Raw genomic sequence first — 18,876 nt, forward strand, 5'->3', positions numbered from 1 at the left:
CACTCCACAGGCCCGTGAGCTGTGACTTCATTTTCTCCCAAACTGTTCCATCACACCTTGTAACACAATCACAGAAGGCACTATTACTATTAGGTTAAATGACTGAAGAATTACTGGCTAGCAGCGGAATGACAGACTGATAGTTTTAGCCTCCCGTGAGACGTAATCAAAAATCCTTTTCTGCCTCTGATGGCTCCCGTCTGCAGAGAAAATCTGAGGAGAACCAGCAGCGATAACAGCGAAACACCATGACACCACGTCCTGAAGAAAAAAAAACACACCACTCACCACCACTGAGGACAAAAAAAGTTGAAGAAAACCACCTGGCCAGAAATGAACTCATCATCTAAACTTCCACACAACACAAAGCCAACGTGAGGAGCCGCCTGCCAACAATGCTGTCAGCGGGCGACGTGATTGGACAGCACTCCTCACAACTCCTTTTTGTCGAGACATTTTCAATTTGCCACAGAAATATTCTAATGAGTCGCAGTAGTAGAACGGGGACGAGTGGAGACGACTAACCAAACACTTTGGAGCTGGCGTCGGAGTGGAAGCCAGTGCGGTCGGATCGTCTCCCACTCCAAGAACAGTACAAAATCAAACTGATTGTCCAAAAAGAAAAAAAGAAAATCAACAAAGAGCATTATACTTCAGTTTTCCTCTCACCACTTTGTTGTTTTTTTTTTTCTTTATCTCAGCACCGTGCTGCGTTTTTTAAACCAGCTTCAGCCACTAACGTGACGAGCTGGTGACAAAGGTAAGCCGGGCCGGCGTTCACGTCTGACATCTGAGCGCTCTGATCCGAGCGTGTGATCAAAGGTGACAGCAGCAGGCAGTCGGCCCAGATTGTTATGACCTACAACCGTCGACTCACACCCACACTGTTACTGTTACTTTGATTGTTCCACTGAACCGACGACTGCCACAACACTGTACTTTTTTTTGGAAAAATAAATCAAATCGATCACAACAAGAGCGACGGCCTCGGACAGAATTCAAATTCAACGACGATGAAGCGAAAGAAGTTCAACATCCTTCGTCCAACACCTAACCTCTCCATCCGTATCTCTGCTCCACCCAGACCGCCCCTGTGATCCGACCTCGGAGCTGACGCTCAGGCCTGTGAAGACTCTGACGAAGCTGATGTTGCCGTGATGTCACACATCTCTCTTGGTTAATCATTACAGACGGTGAAGACAAACAGACAACAGACACGGTGAAGTAAACATGACTTCACCGTGTCTGTGTGTGTGTGTGTGTGTGTGTCTGTGTGTGTGTTTGTGCGGTGGATTTATTATTAATAATATACCAGCCCTCCATCAACATCTAAACATATCCATAACCTTCTCAGATAAATGTGGGGACTTCTGATTAAAGACCTCCAGCTCACCGTGACCGCCTGTCATCACAGCTGTCTCTGGACACGGAGAAGACGCTAACATGTGACATCAGCTGCGTTCCTCTCTGACTGTAACAACTGTGTAACAACCACGCTGACCGTTAGCCTCTGTTTGTTCTTGGGTCGTGTCGTAGCTGTTTGCCTGACAATGCTGTCTCTGTGTGTGTGTTTCCACAGCTCACAGTCTGGAAACACGAGACATTCATTTTTTTTTTTTTTGGATTTATTATTAATAATAACCGCCAGGTTCTGATACCTCGTTGCTCAACCGCTAATGTGATAAAAACGGACGATGACTTGGCAAACGGCGTCTCCCCGAGACGTGACGCTGACGCAGGCGGACTGTGTTTGTGCAGCTCGTCTCTCGGTGGCTGCAGCCCCAATCCAAGCAACGGCCCCTCATTTATGATGCACTCGGGTCATTAGGAGAGGTTAATGATTACACGATTTCTAAAAACGTCCTGTTTTTGCTGAGATCACCATCAGAAGTCGTTCGACAAACGTTGGTGATTTTGGACTGGATTTAACTAAAGACGTAAACCGACTTCTCTGCTGAAGTCGGTTTAGTTTTGGAAATGTTGACACACCATTTATATAATGACTAGTAAATGTATGTCATAAGCTAATTATATATAAACATAACATTGTAATGACATCACGTCACATGACCGTCCACTGTTCTTTCTCAACAACTTCCATTTATGTCCTTTACCACAGACGACACACTGACCAGGAAAAGGCGGGACATCCACATCACCAAAATGAAGCCGACTTCAGAAGAGACGGCCGGTGAGTGAGACACCTTTGGACTGTGATAACATTAGATGTTGTTTATGGATAAACAGAGCGCCGCCTGGTGGACTGAGACACGTTAGGATGTTTATTATTTCAGGTACAGTTCACTTTTATTCCGAGGAAGTGGCGACTGATCGGTTTTCATGATTCCACCACATCGTTGGTTTAATTTAATTCACCGGGGAAATAAACTTGTTATGTGAGTGACAGCAGGACTAACGATGACCCCTGACCTTTTGCTGCTAGATCCTAGAAAGTCTAAGACCACCACGGGACACCTAGCATGTGCGAATGCCGTGGACGTGGACGACGGTCAGCGATAGGTGCTGTGATTGTGAAATAGTTGTCCAATCAGGGACATTTAAATGTCAGCTGTTGTTGCAGTCACTCAGCCATAACACACATATCTATGACTGACAGTTGTGCATGTTATCAAATATTCCATTACCGCCTCGGATCAGCGCCACCTGCCATATTTATGTGGTGTGATTTAATGTATTTCATAAATATGATTATAAAAATAAAGTGTTTTTTTTTTTAAACATCCAAACTAAATATTAACATATAGGCGACACAAATAGGTTGTTAATCTAACAGTTTTGTAAACGACTCCACACCGAGCCAGACAAATCACTGACGCGTCGGATTCCCAGCGAGTGGGTTCTAAAACAGAACATTTCTCATCTCGCTGAAAACCGTCGGGCAACACAATCACGCCTGGCCACGGACCCATTTTTTTGTTTAGCTAGACGGCCTAAGGGTGTAGACGGCTCACATTCCCAGCGGTCATCAGACTGGGTTGCTGTCGGGATTTGATTCCTGTTCACTAACATTCCTGACGCATAATTATTTTCACTAACAGTTCATTTATTCACCGCAGCTGAAATTCTTGGACCTTTGACAGATGTCCCACACATATCGAGAGCAGACCTGGTCTGGTGTCCCCGTGTGGACCCTCATATCTACATGGCTGTGGAAAGTCAAGTGGGCTTCCATATCGTTAGAGAAGCGGACCACAGAAAATTGGCGGGTGGCGGTTGGGGGGGGGGGGCAGGGCGTGGCGTGGCGTATGGGAGCGAGCTGGGTGTGAAACACCATCATCTAATATTTACTCATCATTCATTTATTTACACTGTGATGGCTGAAAATTACACCGGCCTAAAAAATCCTGGACACTGAACCGATATTGACACTTTATCACAGATTAGTTTCAGATTTCCTGACAGGAAAGAGGCTACAAAAAGATTCACAAGGGGGAAAAAAATATCTACATCAGTGCAGGTTAAAAAAAAGTCTTTGGTTTCTGCCTGGGTTTGGTCGTGTGTGAGTGTGTGTGTGTGAGTGAAGACTTACTCCAGGGAGAGTTTCTCCTCTTCCTCGTTGAGGTTAGGAAGTCTGTGCAGACCGAGGGCCATCCTCAGGGCGTCCACGTGCTCCTTCAGGGGCTTGTACTCGTCGTGCAGACGACGGGTCGTTTCCAGCAGTTTGTTCAGGTCGTTTTCCGACTGCTTTATCGTGCTTTCCATCTGAAGAAGAAGATGAAGAGTGAGACGTGTCGTGGAACGTCAGATTATCGTGACCAGCTGTTTCTTTATTGGACCATATCTAATGTCAACCAGCCTAAAGTCGGTCGTGCGGGGTTTGTAAAAATAATTATCTAATTATAGGTGGTGGACAGGTGTCTCAGTGGTCGGTGTTCTTGCCTTACAGCAAGAAGATCGACGTTTCAAGTCTCCAGTTGTCGATGGTCTTTCTGTATGGAGTTTTTCTCTCTTTTTTTGGCAAAAAACTTACCAGTTCACACTGGACACTTCTCCAGTCCATCACCAGGTCACGACCCACCACTCACATTCACACTCACACTCACACCTGTGATCCATTTAGGGGGAACAGTTAACCTAATCCTCCCTGGAACAGTCGCAGCAAATTCAAACTTTCAAACAGAAAGACCATCCGTTAACACCGGGGATCGAACTGTCAATCTTCTCACAGTAAGGCCAGGTAAACCACTCCCACGCTGCGCGCCCCGTCGTCAGTCAACTCTCCACCTCGTCCCCGTCTCAGCCTACGGTTCAGATGAACTTCTTTCCCGCTCCTTTTTCTCACTCACCACATTGATGTCTGCGTGGATGAGCCGCAGCTCCTCCACGTGTGCCATCTTCTCCTGCAGCAGCAGATCCATTTCCTGTTTGTACTCCTTGAGATGCTTCTCCTCCGACTCCAGAGCCTCAAACTCGATCTTCAAACGCGACTTTATCTTTTGCATCTGGATGGTCTTGTTCCTGCAGACAGCGGCGGAGAAAAACGACAACAACAGCAGCAGCTGTCAGACTGTTTCTCCAACACTGATAAACAAAGATATTTACACACAGAGCTGTTTCTCACTAACACACTTTTAAAAAAAACAACAACAACAAAAAACCCGTTTTAGTGCAGTTATTTACCCAGCAGGTGTTGCGCTTTCATGTGCCCTCCTACGTCATCTGTTACCCTGTTATTAATAGCTGTTGCAGAGACACTGAGGTTTAACCCAGACTAGTCTTGTCTCCAGCGCTAACAGCGTTAATGACAGCCCACCGCTGTGGCTGCAGCTAGCTGCAGCCACAGCAGTTATTAGCAGCGCACATCTGGCGTTCTGTTGACACGCATCTGGATCGGCAGAGCCCGAGTGATCAGAACCTGCTGCTCGGTTGAATCAAACGTGTGTTAATCTCTCTCCTAGTTAACCCGTAGCATGTGTCTGGCAAAGCAGCCACAGATCGGCTAACGGAAAAATACAATAGCAGGGAGAAAGAAAAGGAAAAAAACCCTATAAAAGAAAGGGGGTTTAGCGGAGCTAACGTTAGCTCAGTTAGCTGCCTAACAAAAGCGAAGCCGAGGCTAGCGGCGGCTAACATAACCTTCACAATTAAAAATAATGAAACAAAACACATTTTGAGATTATTTTTGAAGTCTCACCTGATTTCCAGAATGTTCTCCAGTTTGCACATGATTTCCTGTTCGTCTCCCATGGTCCAGCGGGGGCTGCGTGTCTCTTACCGGGGCTGCTTGGATCAACAGGATCGGCCGCGGTGCTCTCTTTTTCTCCCTGATGATAAAAACACAATAGCACACGTGAACGCGCATACGAGCACGAGCCTGGCTGTGTTAACCAGAGGGTAGGGTGTAAAGAGCGAGTGGCTGCACTGGTAAATAATACAGGGCGTTCAGTTGTGTGATGGAAACGGCTTCACTCTGACACGGACTGATTAACCGCATGAATTATAGATCAACGTCGATCAGACGTCCTCACACGTCAACGGTGACTTTATCTGCTGGAACAACAACAACAACAACAACAACAACAACAACATTGAATCCTTCTTTATCCCACCTCAGCAGAGAATTCCCAAATGTCCAAACTTCACATAGAAAACGTTCCCAGATCGCACGGCCAAAAACCGCGAAGTAGAGACGCGATAGTTATTATATTATTTACGTATATATTAACCGTGAAATATGCCACACAAAAAAAACTTAACAAAACTTTCACAAATTTCGTCTACCCGTACGTACAGGTTATTTCTTGCAATACCCTGTATGTATATGTTACAAAATGTATTTTTTTACTATTTTTCTTCTTAGGCTAAAAGATGCTTATTTTACCGCAAAAATGATGAAATTATTGGAAATTTATTTTAATTTTTTTTATTATGTTTATATCTACTGCAAAAACCCGCGATGCACTGAGGGCGGGACTGCCGAACCGCGATACAGCGAGCGTTCCCAAACGACAATGAATCAAGTTCGACATCAGAGCCTCAACAGCATGAACCAAATGTTCTACAGTTAAAAAATGTTCTTCCGTGGTTTTCAAAAGCACCATCACTTACCAAAAAAGAAAAAAAGAAGAAAAAGAAAGAAAACGGATAAAAATACTTTATTATTACTCAATTACTCTCCCTGCAGGAGCATTTTAGGAAAACCCAGTGGTTTATATGAACTATATTAGTATATTATTACTAATATTTGATGAATTACTGGTATATAAAGCACCAATTGTTAACGTGAAGACCAACAGATTCTAACATTTGCTCAGTGAAACTCGGCGCCCCCTCCACCCTGGCCTCCAGGTTACAGTTCTGCTCCACTTGATTACATGTTGACTGAGATCCAGTTACATTTTAGATTTGACTTGAGAATTTTTCAGCTATTATTTTTGCTTTTTACTTTCTTTCGCCGGAGGAGATTTGTAGCTCTGGACTGGGTGAATCGTCACCTCCTCCTCCGTGTTTCACTGCAGGGACGCGGTCCTCTGGGTGCTTTGGTTTTTCCTCTTCATTTCCAAAATATCTCACATCCCTGTGGCCATTTACTGTTGGACCAAACTATTCGCCTTTTTCACGCTCCGTGTTTTCTAACGTTGTCCTTAACATACTCCAGTCTGACATTTAATCTAATCTCTCTCAGATTAGAGATTAGATTAAATGTTATTGATCCCACAGCGGGGGGGGCAGGTGAAGGTTTTCTTCCCTGCTCTGCCGTCTTGCCGCCCGCTCCTCCTTCCTCCTCCTCCTCCTCTTCGCTCTGGTGACTCTCTTCTCTGACACTTTGATATCAGACGCTAACGTCTCTCTTGAGTCTTTTAAACCTGCCAGATTTTCTGCCTTCTCTGTGTTTTTTTGGTAGTACTCGCAGGTGTACTTCGGGGGGTAACACAAACGCTGCAGAGTGTTCAAATTATTTGTATGATCTCCTGCTCCGGGAGCGTAACTTCAGTGTGTGATTTTTAGCGCGAGAGCTCAACTGTAAATGAGCTTCTTTGCAGCTAATGCTGTGTTTCTACGTGACCTCACAGGTCTGCTGTCTCCACACCCGTTACTGTCTGGCTGTCTTTGATATTTCTTGATTTTTGTCAAATTCTTATTTCAATATTTCGACGATGTTACTTATTTGTTGATGACAACATCTTGTTTATTTTAGCTAACCCTTAGCTCATCGATAGCTCTGGTAGCGGTCTCCTTTCACCTTTTCTAAATTTGTTTGGCTTCCTCTGGACAGTATTATATTTTTACCCATTTTTAACCAACCCTTTGTCCAATTTTTTAACCTTATCCATGGGTAATGGTTGTTGTTTTTTGGATGTTTTTACAATTCTAACTATTAATGCTTACTTTAAGCGGTTTGTGTTAGAAATACAAAAAAAAAAACCAAATATTGTTTATGTATTGGTACAATCGTTATCAGTTTTTCCTCCGATAATCTGTGCTAACATTAGAAATACAAAAAGGTTTTGTCAAATTTCCTGAGACGTTTACCTCAGTTTTGGGGGCAAACAGCTGCTTATATCCGTATCGATTGATATCACAATCGAAAATTAAGTGTTTGGTCAACATCGGCATATCCGATATTGGAAAAAAGTTAATATCGGAAATCCCTAATATTAGTAGTAAAAAAACAAGGAAAATAAACATATAGACTAACGTTGTCCATTTCTAGTTCCAGGCTCTGAACTGTTTGTGTCCGAGTGACATTTTTAAACTTTTATTTTTTTGGCAATTTTTGTCAGTTTATGAATTCAGTTGTTGCTCAGTGAATAAGTAAACACATTATACCAATGGCCTATTGAACAGAAACAAGTCCAAAATCATAATAAGTGCCATAGTAAATGTCACCAGTTTCAGCCCCCGCCCCTCCCATCCCACAGCGCCACCACCACTCCAAACTAATGGATTTGTCTAATTGTTTACTCAATACTTAAATGTGAGTCCAACAGTGAACATTTGTCAGTCTATGATTCACTGGATGAATAAATAAGATGTCATTACCAAAAATAAGTTTTTTTAAGCACCATAAAGTTTATATTTTAGACTAAACCGTCTAGAAATTGTAGCACGGCGACCTGTGATGACAGGACCTCAGTCTGGCGTTATTAACAGTCGACTTCAGACCCGCAACCAACGGTGGATTCCCACCAACCTCAGACGTTTGCCAACACCAAATGTTCCTCAGAACATTAGCAACAAGGATTAATAAAATAGCAGAAGGAGTTGACACCTTCGCTGCTACTGGAGCGTCAGCAGCTGATGACTTACTGTAAACGCCGTCAGCGATCTGGCTGAACGACATTTATTTGATACTTGTTTATATTAAGTGGTGAAAAAAGAGAAAATGGAGGTGAGCTGTTTAAAAAAGTGTGGCGTTCCCCTTCGCCCCCCCGGCCTCCCGGCCGCCTCTGGATTAACTAAGGGAGAATTACGAGGGAACAATACAATGCTCCGTTCTCGTGCTGTATAATCCCGGTAAGAATTGCAAGCAGTTTCATATGACTGTGCCGAGAAAAGGCTCGGACGAGTGCTGTTCTCCCAACAAGTATTTCTACGGCACATCAGAAAATACAAATGTCAACTGTAAGTATCTCTTTATCTCTGATGCTTTATTTTCTTCTTTTCATTCCTGGTGATTTTGAGCCTGCGCCGTTTGAATTGCTGCCTCCAGGGCAGTGTAGTCTGCTCTGATTGACATGTACCAACCTGCTGCGACTCTGACAGGACTGACAGAAACTGCTCGTCTGTCGTAATTACAACCAGAACTATTGGAATGGTAACTCAGATGGTACTGGTAACTATACGCATTATCTTTAGCATTGAGGCTATGTTCCAATTCAAACATACAAAAGTCTTTTTTTTTTTTTAATGCAAATTTTATGTCCACCGAGGGGCCCCGGGCCACCTGTTGAAGACCACTGACTCAGTAACGGTTGTACTTTCTGAATGTTGTGTCATTACGTTTCTGCTCAAACAAATTATTTAGAATTCTGTCATTACCTCACCAGTGTGTTCAGCCAGACTCGCAGAACGGCAGTAAAAAAAAATAATGAACGTCAGTATCACAGTTATCTGTGGAGCGCTGCCTTGCTCAATCTAAGAGAATCTCAGGAGAAACCAGGAAGTTTTTCTTCTCTTTTTTCTTTTTTTTTTTTTGGATTTCAAAAATCCGTGCCAAAAGAATGTCCAAGTCTGTCGTGTTATACTTTGATGATTGTGTCACGCGGCATTAGCTTTGAACTGATGACTGTTTGATGTCGTTAACCCTTTGTGTCTTTGGTCAAGTCTAAAATATACTGTGGGCTTAATTTTGTGATTGTAGTCCCCACCCACCTCTTGTGATTGGATGCTGCTGGTTGAACAGAAGAATGTAAGGACAACTCTTTTTGGTCATTTTGTTGTCAAAGACGAAGCCTAGCATTGATTTAAGGAACAAACACAGCTATCATTAAACTGCTCCTCCTCCTCCTCCTCCTCCTCCTCCTCCTCCTCCTCCTCTCTGTCTGACACAGACCATTGAGCAGCACCTTCCTTTGACCTCCTCATGTTTCTGACGCCACCTGTCTTCTCTGCTAGATAAATGTTCGAGTTACGACCATGGACGCTGAGCTGGAGTTTGCCATCCTGCCCAGCACCACGGGCAAACAGCTCTTTGACCAGGTACACTCTGCTGCAGCACGAACCACGGCTTTGGGGCCAGAGTTATGACCATGTGTTTCTTCGTTGCAGATCGTGAAGACCATCGGCCTGAGGGAGACCTGGTTCTTTGGCCTCCAGTACCAAGACAGTAAAGGCTTCTCCACGTGGCTCAAGCTGAACAAAAGGGTGAGCAGCAGAAGTTTGCGAGCGAGCCCGACTCCCCCGACTCCCCCGACTCCCTCGTCTCCCTCGACTTCCCCGACTGCCCCGACTCCCCCGACTCCCCCGACTCCCCCAACTCCCTCGACTCCCTCGAATCCCCCGAACCCCCCGACTCCCCCGACCCCCCCGCCCCCCCCGCCTCCCCCGCCTCCCTCGACTCCCCCGACTCCCCCGACCCCCCCGCCCCCCCCGCCTCCCTCGTCTCCCTCGACTTCCCCGACTGCCCCGACTCCCCCGACTCCCTCGACTCCCCCGACTGCCCCGACTCCCCCGACCCCCCCGCCCCCCCCGCCCCCCCCGCCCCCCTCGCCCCCCCCGCCCCCCCCGCCTCCCCCGCCTCCCTCGTCTCCCTCGACTTCCCCGACTGCCCCGACTCCCCCGACTCCCTCGACTGCCCCGACTCCCCCGACTCCCCCGACTCCCTCGACTGCCCCGCCTCCCCCGACTCCCCCGACCCCCCCGCCCCCCCCGCCCCCCTCGCCTCCCTCGACTCCCTCGAATCCCCCGAACCCCCCGACTCCCCCCGCCCCCCTCGCCCCCCCCGACTCCCCCGACTCCCTCGTCTCCCTCGACTTCCCCGACTGCCCCGACTCCCCCGACCCCCCCGCCCCCCCCGCCCCCCTCGCCTCCCTCGACTCCCTCGACGCCCGCGACTACCCCGACTCCCTCGACTGCCCCGACTCCCCCGACTCCCCCAACTCCCTCGACTCCCTCGAATCCCCCGAACCCCCCGACTCCCCCGACCCCCCCGCCCCCCCCGCCCCCCCCGCCCCCCCCGCCTCCCCCGCCTCCCTCGACTCCCCCCCCCGACTCCCCCGACACCGGGATATAAATGAAGACGCCATCACGATTTGAGTTTAACTAATGCTAATGTGTCACCCCATTGAGGCTAATTAGTTTCTTACTTCTTCATTCCTGCATCCCACTGCTATCGGCTGCCGATCCCAGGTGACTGCGCAAGATGTGAAAAGGGACAACCCTTTGTTGATCAAGTTCAGGGCCAAGTTTTACCCTGAGGATGTGGCAGAAGAACTGATCCAGGAGACGACGCAGCGCCTCTTCTTCCTGCAGGTTGGTGCTGATGTGCAGACACCACGTAAAACACTTAATAATACATTTAAAAAATTTATAAAAAATAACAATAATAATAAATAAATAAATAAATAGAAAACAATAATAATAAAATAAAAAATAAAGAATAATAAAAACAATTGTAAAAAATAAAAAAATATAAAAAATACAATAATAATAATAAATAAATGAATAAATAATAATAATAATAATAAAATGAAACAAAAAATAATTAGAATAAATTTTAAAAATATATATAAAATAAATGAAACCATTTCTGACTTCCTGACACCATGTGAACGAACCACTCTGTGAAACTGAACGGTGAAGTGGACCATGTGGTGACCGACTACATGTTGTTGTTGTTGTGAAAGTAACTTTGTCTTATTAAAGAACGGCGAACTGAAGCGGCGAATAATAAGATCTCGATCAAAACAAGACGCCAAACCGGTCCTAACGACCGGTGGGGGTTTCACGACGACTCACGCAGATCTCATTAATCCCTCTGGGGTCTGACATCAGGGATTACATGCATATGGATCCTGGTGCACAAATGACAGATGTAATAATCCTTAGGCAGATGAACTTTCCCCTGCGCTCAGTTTAGTAAATACTGGTTTTATGGGGTTTTTTTAACCAGACCTCAATCAACTTTGAAGATTAAAAACATCTGGAGTGAATTTTTTAACAGTGTTGTTTTTGAAGAAGCCACTTATTTTCCTTTTCTTTTTTTAACTGTGTCAAATCTCTAACTAAAAAGTAACCAGTAACTACAGCTACTAAACTGGTGAACTGGTACAGGTGACAGTACTGTGGACCAGTGGACCCCAACCTGCTTTGTACCATGGGCCGGTCGGCCGGTACCAGCCGTTACTGCGGACCGGTTAAACCACGCCATCGTTGAAGGATCATTAGTAGTAGTATGTCGTTAGTATCAGAGTCTGAATGACCTTTGACCTGTTGTTTTGAAACATTAACAGATTATCTTTGAATGAAAACAGTAAAGGGATATGACTGGATTTTTTTGGAATGTTGAAGTAAATTAGTGAAACTGAAGTACATTTTTTCACAGTGTCCAAATGACCTACGGACCAGCATGAGTCCCCGGACCAGGGGTTGGGGACCCCTGCTGTAGAGTACTATAGTCTGACCTTGGTGTACTACACTGACAGTCCCACTGGCTGTGATACTAAAACGTTGAAGTTACTGCAGTAAAGTTATTAATGTTGAAGTTTTCTCTGATGATGTCATAGTGTTTCACAGCTGACAGTGTGTTTGTCTGTGTTTCACGAAGGTGAAAGAGAGCATCCTAAACGACGACATTTACTGTCCACCGGAGACCGCGGTTCTCCTGGCCTCGTACACAGTGCAGGTCAAACACGGAGACTACAGGAAGGACTATCACGTACCCGGGTACCTGACCAAAGAGAAGCTGCTGCCGCAGAGGTAGAGAGACTCCGGCGCATATTAGTGCTAACCAGAGGTCACGTTGATGCCACTTTCTGTCATCAGAACTCTAACTGATGTGTCCCTTCCACTGATAAACCCAGGGTTTTGGAGCAGCACCATCTGAATAAGAATCAGTGGGAGGAAAGAATTCAAGTGTGGCACCAAGAACACAAGGGACTGCTGAGGTACTGCAGTCTTATTTTTACTTATTTATTCTTTCTTGGCCGACCACCTTCTTTGTGAAGCTCATTAATTTACTCCTCACCACAGAGAAGATGCCATGGTGGAGTATCTGAAGATCGCCCAGGATCTGGAGATGTACGGGGTCAACTATTTCAGCATCAAGAACAAAAAAGGATCCGAGCTGTGGCTGGGGGTGGACGCTCTGGGCCTCAATATCTACGAGAAGAAAGACAAGTAGGTGGAGGTTCTTGGGCGGATTTGAACCGCTGACCTGGTGCCTGGCGAGGACGGCTGTTGTTACCGTGGTTAACTGTCGTCTCCACGTACAGTCAGTAGTCACCGTAGTACTGTTGGCCTGGAGGTTTGTCTCCAGACACACACTGATCTCACCTTAAAAATGTCCAATCAGACTGGCACAGAAAAGAAACCAGATCTGGTTAAAGTTGGTGACCTGTGGCATTACCACTTCATTTACCAGTGATGGCGCTGTGGAAGTCTGAGCAGAGACTCTGAAAAGGACAGCTTGAATGTCCATATATATTTATAAGAAGTCATTTGTACAGCTTGAATGTCCATATATATTTATACATATATATTTACATATATATTTGTGTATATATATATACACACATATAAATATATACAGAATATATATAAATATATATATTCATACTTCATATATACACATACATATATAAATACATATACTGTATATATACATTCAGTATGTATATATACACATACATATATGTGTATATATATATACATATATTCATACTGTATATACACACATACATATGTAAATATATACATATATTCATATTGTATATATACACATACATATATAATTATATACATATATTCACACTATATATAAACAATACATACGTAAATATACATATATAAATATATATATACATATATTGATAAATACATACCTTTTTTTTTATTTACTAAATCATCAATATGATAAATACATACTTTTTTTTTTTTATTTACTAAATCATCAATAACACTCAACCCACATTCTTTTCCAGGATGACCCCGAAGATCGGCTTCCCCTGGAGCGAGATCAGAAATGTTTCCTTCAATGACAAGAAGTTTGTCATCAAGCCGATCGACAAGAAGGCTCCGGTACTCATTACATAGTTATTAGTACTTCTTGCTGAACCTTATCTGCAGCAGGTCCACATTTTTATGAAGCATAACATCACAAAAACACAGAACAAAACTTTTCTGCTCGTAGGTAATTTTAGGGGAAATTTACTTTGACCATGAGGTTTGGGATTTTTTTTTTGTTTAATATTTTCAGTCAAGATGGGGTTTTGTTTGTCGAATAAACAGTACTAACATACACCGGCCAATGTAGTAAAAAACAATATTTACCCCCCCAGTATTTACCTCACATACATACTGCAGTAGGTGTTATTTTGTTCGCCAACAAAATTTCCATTTTCTTTCTTTACGGAAACGTAAAGAAAACCACTTTCGTAAAGTGTGTCTTAGAACTTTTTGACTAGATTCTCAGTAGGCACAGAATTTGAAGAAAAACATCCAAAAGTTCAGGGAAGAAAAATATTACCTCCATATCTCGACTATTTCTGAGGAGGTTGGAGCCTGAGCTTTAACGTGAACCAGATGTTGATCGTGGGCCACGAAAACCTGAGGAAAATCACCGCCTGTGGTTTCTGCGTTGCAGGATTTCGTTTTCTACGTCCCTCGACTTCGCATTAACAAGCGTATCCTGGCGTTGTGTATGGGGAACCACGACCTGTACATGCGCAGACGTAAACCCGACACCATCGAGGTGCAGCAGATGAAGGCCCAGGCCAAACAGGAGAAGAACAAGAGGCAGATGGAGAGGTGAGGACGGAGGACGTAACGTAGGCTTTCTTACCAGTTTACAGTCTGTTCTTTCTGCTCCGGGAGAGAACTGTGAGGCGATAGATTTTTTTTTTTTTTAAATGTGAATTTATGCACAATTCTCCTGTCAGGGCTCTGCTCGAGAGTGAGAAAAAAAAGCGAGAAAATGCTGAAAAGGAAACAGAGAAGATTGCCCGTGAGACCATGGAGCTGATGGAGAGATTGAGACAGATTGAAGAACAGACAAAAAGAGCTCAAGATGGTCTGATAATTTTTTGAATACAAATGTTTCTTGACTCCAGCTCCTTTTTTCTGTTCGGTGCTAAAAAAGAATGAGAACTTGTCTGGGTTTATCTTTGATACAGAATCAATTTTAGACTCTGTCTTAGTTGGCGTGGCCACGTGTGTGTGTGTACATGTACATGTGCTGTGTATTTCAGAGCTGGAGGAGCAGACTCGAAGGGCTCTCGAGTTAGAGAAGGAAAGGAAAATTGCTCAGGAGGAGGCTGAGCGCCTGGAGATGGACCGTGAAGTGGCGGTGGAAGCTAAGGCAGCCCTGCTGCACCAGTCTGAGACCCAGATCAAGAACCAGGAAAACCTGGTACTCCACAACACATTTGCACTTCATTTGCACTGTTTTCAATTCTCAGGAGAGTAAGGTTTCAGTCGCACCTTCATCACGCCTGGTAGAAAAAAATGTAAACAAAATAATCAACATTTCACCTTTTTTTTAAATTTTTTTCATGTTGTCTTTAAGTTATTAAATAATAATTTACATACAATTTTAACATTTTGTAAATTGTAGCTAATGTTAGCGCTGGTGTCTGTACCAGGACTGTTGTAGCTAACACTATCTACCTACCTACCTAACTACCTACCTATCTATACATGGTGAGGCAGCAAAGACAGACAGATGAACAGATAGCCAGATAGACACACTCACACAGATTGACAGACACAGACACAGAGCACGCTGACCTCACGTTATGTCAGAAGCACTCTCAGCTCTCTTCCCATCAGTTTGCCCGTGTGTGTGTGTGTGTGTGTGTGTGTACAGGCCACTGAGCTGGCAGAGCTTACCTCCAAAATCTCCCAGCTGGAAGACGCCAAGAAGAAAAAGGATGAGGAAGCAAAGAGATGGCAGCAAAGGGTGAGAATTAATCAAAGAACCACAAGAGAGGTAAAGGATGAATCAAACATGAGCAAAGAGAAATCTCTGACACTACTAAGTGTTAAATCGGAGTAAAACTTGGGCAAGACTTTGACCACAGTCGAGTTTGTTTCGACTTTTAAATAGGAATAAGTTTCCTGTCATCGCCGCTCTGCTCTCACCTGCGCTGAGATTCAATGTTTTTAGGTCGACAGGAAGTGATTAAAAGTGTCTGACGTTAAAGTCCTTATCCAAGGTCTGCAAAAACAAAAAACTAGCACAGTATGAGAGATTGTTGCACCCATTAAAGCAAACAGCTAATTCACAGACGGACGTAGACAGAAGCAAACAGGAGATTTGTTGTTTTTTTTTTTGTCTTAGCGCTTTTTGACTTCCCTTCAGTTTGGAGAAGACTCTGAGATCCAAAGTGAAAATCATGTTGGTCGACAGGCTTTGATGGCTGAGGCCCATTTGGAGCGAACCAAAGATGAGCTGAAGACTAAACTCATGGGTGTCCACATTCAGGACACGGTCAACCCCCAGATGCACGACCACGACGAGACGGACGAGAGCAGCGCAGAAGCCAGCGCCGAGCTGACGTCGCCCGGCACGGTCCGAGATCGCAGCGAGGAGGAGAGAGTGACGGAGGCTCAGAAGAACCAGAGGTTACAGAAGAATCTAAAGGTGAGGTGAAGGAGGTTTTTCTTTTTTTTTTTTTTCTAGTTTGTTCCACCCAGACTCACTCCCTTTGGGTTAGAGATCAAGTTCAACAGATAAGAACGGCTGAAGCTACATCGAGCCTTGAGGTCTGCAGACAAACAACTCACAAAATGCTTTCCACGGTCACTGTACGTTACTGCCGAGAACTGTGGCTGTGCAGCTGTCTTACAAGGTAGCGCGGAAATTAAAAAAAAAAAAAAAACGTCCAAATGAAGTAGTAAAAAAAAATAGATTGTAGAAAATAGTTATAAATATATATAAATATAGATGAAAATTAGTACCAAGAATATATGTCACATAATTGTAGTAACAGTCTCAAAGCATAAAGTAACTTCCAGTGTTTTGTGGGTGGAGGAAGGGCCGATCAATAAACATAATAAAATATATATTTATATGTTTACATATATTTATATATGTTTATATATATTTATCTCTCACTCTATATATATATGCACATATATTTGCATATTTATATATAAATATATATATGTGTGCATTTATATATGTTCTTTTTTCTCAGAGAAATATTACCTTAATTTAACTTTAAACACCAATAAGGTGTGACGCCATCTGTTCACCAGTAGGGTAATAAAACGGACACTGGGACAACAGCCCTCGACGTACAGCCAACCAGCAACCTCCTCACAGACGAGGCCTGACAGTTCGTCAGCCGTGACACGGGAGAAAACATAACTGATCTTTGTTACAGTGTCAGCCCAGTGGATTAGAACCAAACAGTTCACTCTGTCATCGTGAGTCGGACGCAGCCTCAAGCCAGAAAAGGCTTTAACGTGTGACGTACCGGGTGACACCTGTTGATCCACTTGTTCTTCTTCTTTTCCACTGAAACTGACTTTCCTTCTCACCGAGTTCAAGTCTTGGAGTCTGGTCCTGACGGTGGTAAAAAAAAAAGTGAGCAGGAGGAGGAAGACCGTCCCGTCTGTATTTCACTGGACGGTGATCACAGACGGAAGCTTCAACATCTGGAGTAGAACAGAAGAGAATAATATGATCTGCTGTTACCATTACAAAAGACTGCGACAGAGTACACGAAAATGAGGCTAGCAGCTCTGACATGCTGCTAAAAATAGCACTAAATGTAGGTTTAACTCAAAGCAGGAGAAATCTAAATACTCCCAGGACAAAAAAGAACAAACACGTCTGGAATAATAATAATAATAATAATAATAATAATAATAATAATAATAATAATAATTGTGTTTTTCTTTCTAACATGAATACCAATTTTTTTTCAAATAAATTTAAATGTAATGATAATTTAATTAGTCCCTGTTTCAGCTAGATGAACTCGAATGTTTTGCTCCGTATCCATTAAAATCAACAAATTTCAATTTTCAAAAAAAATCTCCCCCAGATTGACGGGACCTCAGAATAACAACCGGAGTGAAATTAGCTCGCAGCTCGCTGCGGAAACAAGATGTGATGCTGCTCAGAGAAATGAACACAGAATGGACATAATAACTCTGCACAATAGAGTGTGTTCAGACGGGGATGGAGGGAACGTTGCCGTGAGAGGCCGGCTCTATGAATAGTCTCCTGGAGGGTGTCATGTGAGAGGATTTCATTCACTCTCTGCCTCTCCCCCAGTTCCTGAGCAGCGAGCTGGCTGAGGCTGTGGACGAGAGCAAGAAGACCCCCAATGACCTGATCCACGCTGAGAATGTGAAGGCGGGCCGCGACAAATACAAGACCCTTCGTCAGATTCGCCAGGGCAACACCAAACAGCGCATCGATGAGTTTGAGTCCATGTGAGCTCCTGTTCTCGGTACTCTGTTAGACCGGATGCTGAGTAGTCGTAGAGGTGTAGTACTGTAGTAGAGCACTGAATATGTCAAGATGATTGTTATGTAGACCTACGTCGTTGACCTACTTAAATAAACTACCGTGAGGACAATGAGACGTTGAAGTGCAGTCGGAAAACACACTACACTGACTGGTGAAAAGCCATTTCTGAGGATCTGAGGATCTGGTTACTGCGGTAATGAGTGTTTGAACGAAATACTGGGCCTGATGGGGCGTTCACACCAAACACAATAGAGGCGGGAAAAGAAAGCTCGTCATGTCTGACGCCATAGAAGCAGGAGAATTTAATTTGTCTGCTCACTTCTTGACCCGCTCTCTTTTCACGGCATGTCAGCCGTGACACGATCTTGCCTGAAAAGTTACATTTTTCCAACTTCAAACAACTTCTGACGCTAGCGTCAGAAGCTAGCATCAGAAGCTGCGTCTGAAGCTAGCACCAGAACTTAGCATCAGAACTAAGCATCAAATGCTAGTGTTAGAAGCTGGCATCAGAAGCTAGCGTCAGATGTAGTGTCAGAAGCTAGTGTCAGAAACTAGCATCAGAAACTAGCGTCAGAAGCTAGCGTCAGATGTAGTGTCAGAAGCTAGCATCAGAAGCTAGCGTCAGAAACTAGCGTCAGAAACTATCTTCAGAAGCTAGCATCAGAAACTAGCGTCAGAAACTAGCGTCAGAAACTGGCGTTGTATTTACACTGACAGAGTCTTTAACAACAGACCTAAAAATACCAGTAACGGTCAGTGCGGCTGGACTG

The 18,876-nt window shown here is 44.1% G+C and overlaps 2 protein-coding genes across 5 annotated transcripts; one reads left to right on the forward strand and one right to left on the reverse strand.

Moving 5' to 3' along the window:
• The first annotated feature begins 1,335 nt into the window (after positions 1 to 1,335).
• Positions 1,336 to 18,535, forward strand: LOC103391227 (moesin). 4 transcript variants are annotated; one of them, XM_025063154.1, is made up of 14 exons: positions 1,336 to 2,191; positions 9,580 to 9,663; positions 9,733 to 9,828; positions 10,813 to 10,935; positions 12,230 to 12,381; positions 12,486 to 12,569; positions 12,655 to 12,801; positions 13,605 to 13,701; positions 14,267 to 14,430; positions 14,562 to 14,692; positions 14,871 to 15,031; positions 15,488 to 15,580; positions 15,983 to 16,264; positions 17,676 to 18,051. In XM_025063154.1, the coding sequence occupies exons 2-14, from the start codon at positions 9,601 to 9,603 to the stop codon at positions 17,694 to 17,696; spliced, it is 1,614 nt and encodes a 537-aa protein (XP_024918922.1). In that variant the 5' UTR covers positions 1,336 to 2,191; positions 9,580 to 9,600; the 3' UTR covers positions 17,697 to 18,051. The 4 variants fall into 4 exon arrangements, with proteins under 4 accessions (XP_024918922.1, XP_024918919.1, XP_024918920.1 ...); XM_025063151.1 differs by having other exon boundaries at positions 1,340 to 2,191; positions 17,909 to 18,535; XM_025063152.1 differs by having other exon boundaries at positions 1,340 to 2,191; positions 16,031 to 16,264; positions 17,909 to 18,535.
• zc4h2 (zinc finger, C4H2 domain containing) lies at positions 2,198 to 5,650 on the reverse strand. Its single transcript, XM_008327409.3, has 3 exons — positions 5,156 to 5,650; positions 4,308 to 4,479; positions 2,198 to 3,723 (listed from the first exon to the last, which is right to left on the reverse strand). The coding sequence occupies exons 1-3, from the start codon at positions 5,206 to 5,208 to the stop codon at positions 3,547 to 3,549; spliced, it is 402 nt and encodes a 133-aa protein (XP_008325631.1). The 5' UTR covers positions 5,209 to 5,650; the 3' UTR covers positions 2,198 to 3,546.
• Positions 18,536 to 18,876: the final 341 nt, after the last annotated feature.

The sequence above is a fragment of the Cynoglossus semilaevis genome, chromosome 15, assembly GCF_000523025.1.
Source record: "Cynoglossus semilaevis isolate Cse_v1.0 chromosome 15, Cse_v1.0, whole genome shotgun sequence".
Taxonomy (NCBI): Eukaryota; Metazoa; Chordata; class Actinopteri; order Pleuronectiformes; family Cynoglossidae; genus Cynoglossus; species Cynoglossus semilaevis.

Coding starts and splice junctions, on each gene's coding strand:
- zc4h2 (XM_008327409.3), bottom strand. CDS start 5,208: ATGGGAGACGAACAGGAAATCATGTGCAAACTGGAGAACATTCTGGAA. Junction 4,480..5,155: donor GAGAACATTCTGGAAATCAG/GTGAGACTTCAA, acceptor CGCTGTCTGCAG/GAACAAGACCATCCAGATGC. Junction 3,724..4,307: donor TCCACGCAGACATCAATGTG/GTGAGTGAGAAA, acceptor CTTCTTCTTCAG/ATGGAAAGCACGATAAAGCA.
- LOC103391227 (XM_025063151.1), top strand. CDS start 9,601: ATGGACGCTGAGCTGGAGTTTGCCATCCTGCCCAGCACCACGGGCAAA. Junction 10,936..12,229: donor AGCGCCTCTTCTTCCTGCAG/GTTGGTGCTGAT, acceptor TGTTTCACGAAG/GTGAAAGAGAGCATCCTAAA. Junction 14,693..14,870: donor GACAAAAAGAGCTCAAGATG/GTCTGATAATTT, acceptor TGTGTATTTCAG/AGCTGGAGGAGCAGACTCGA.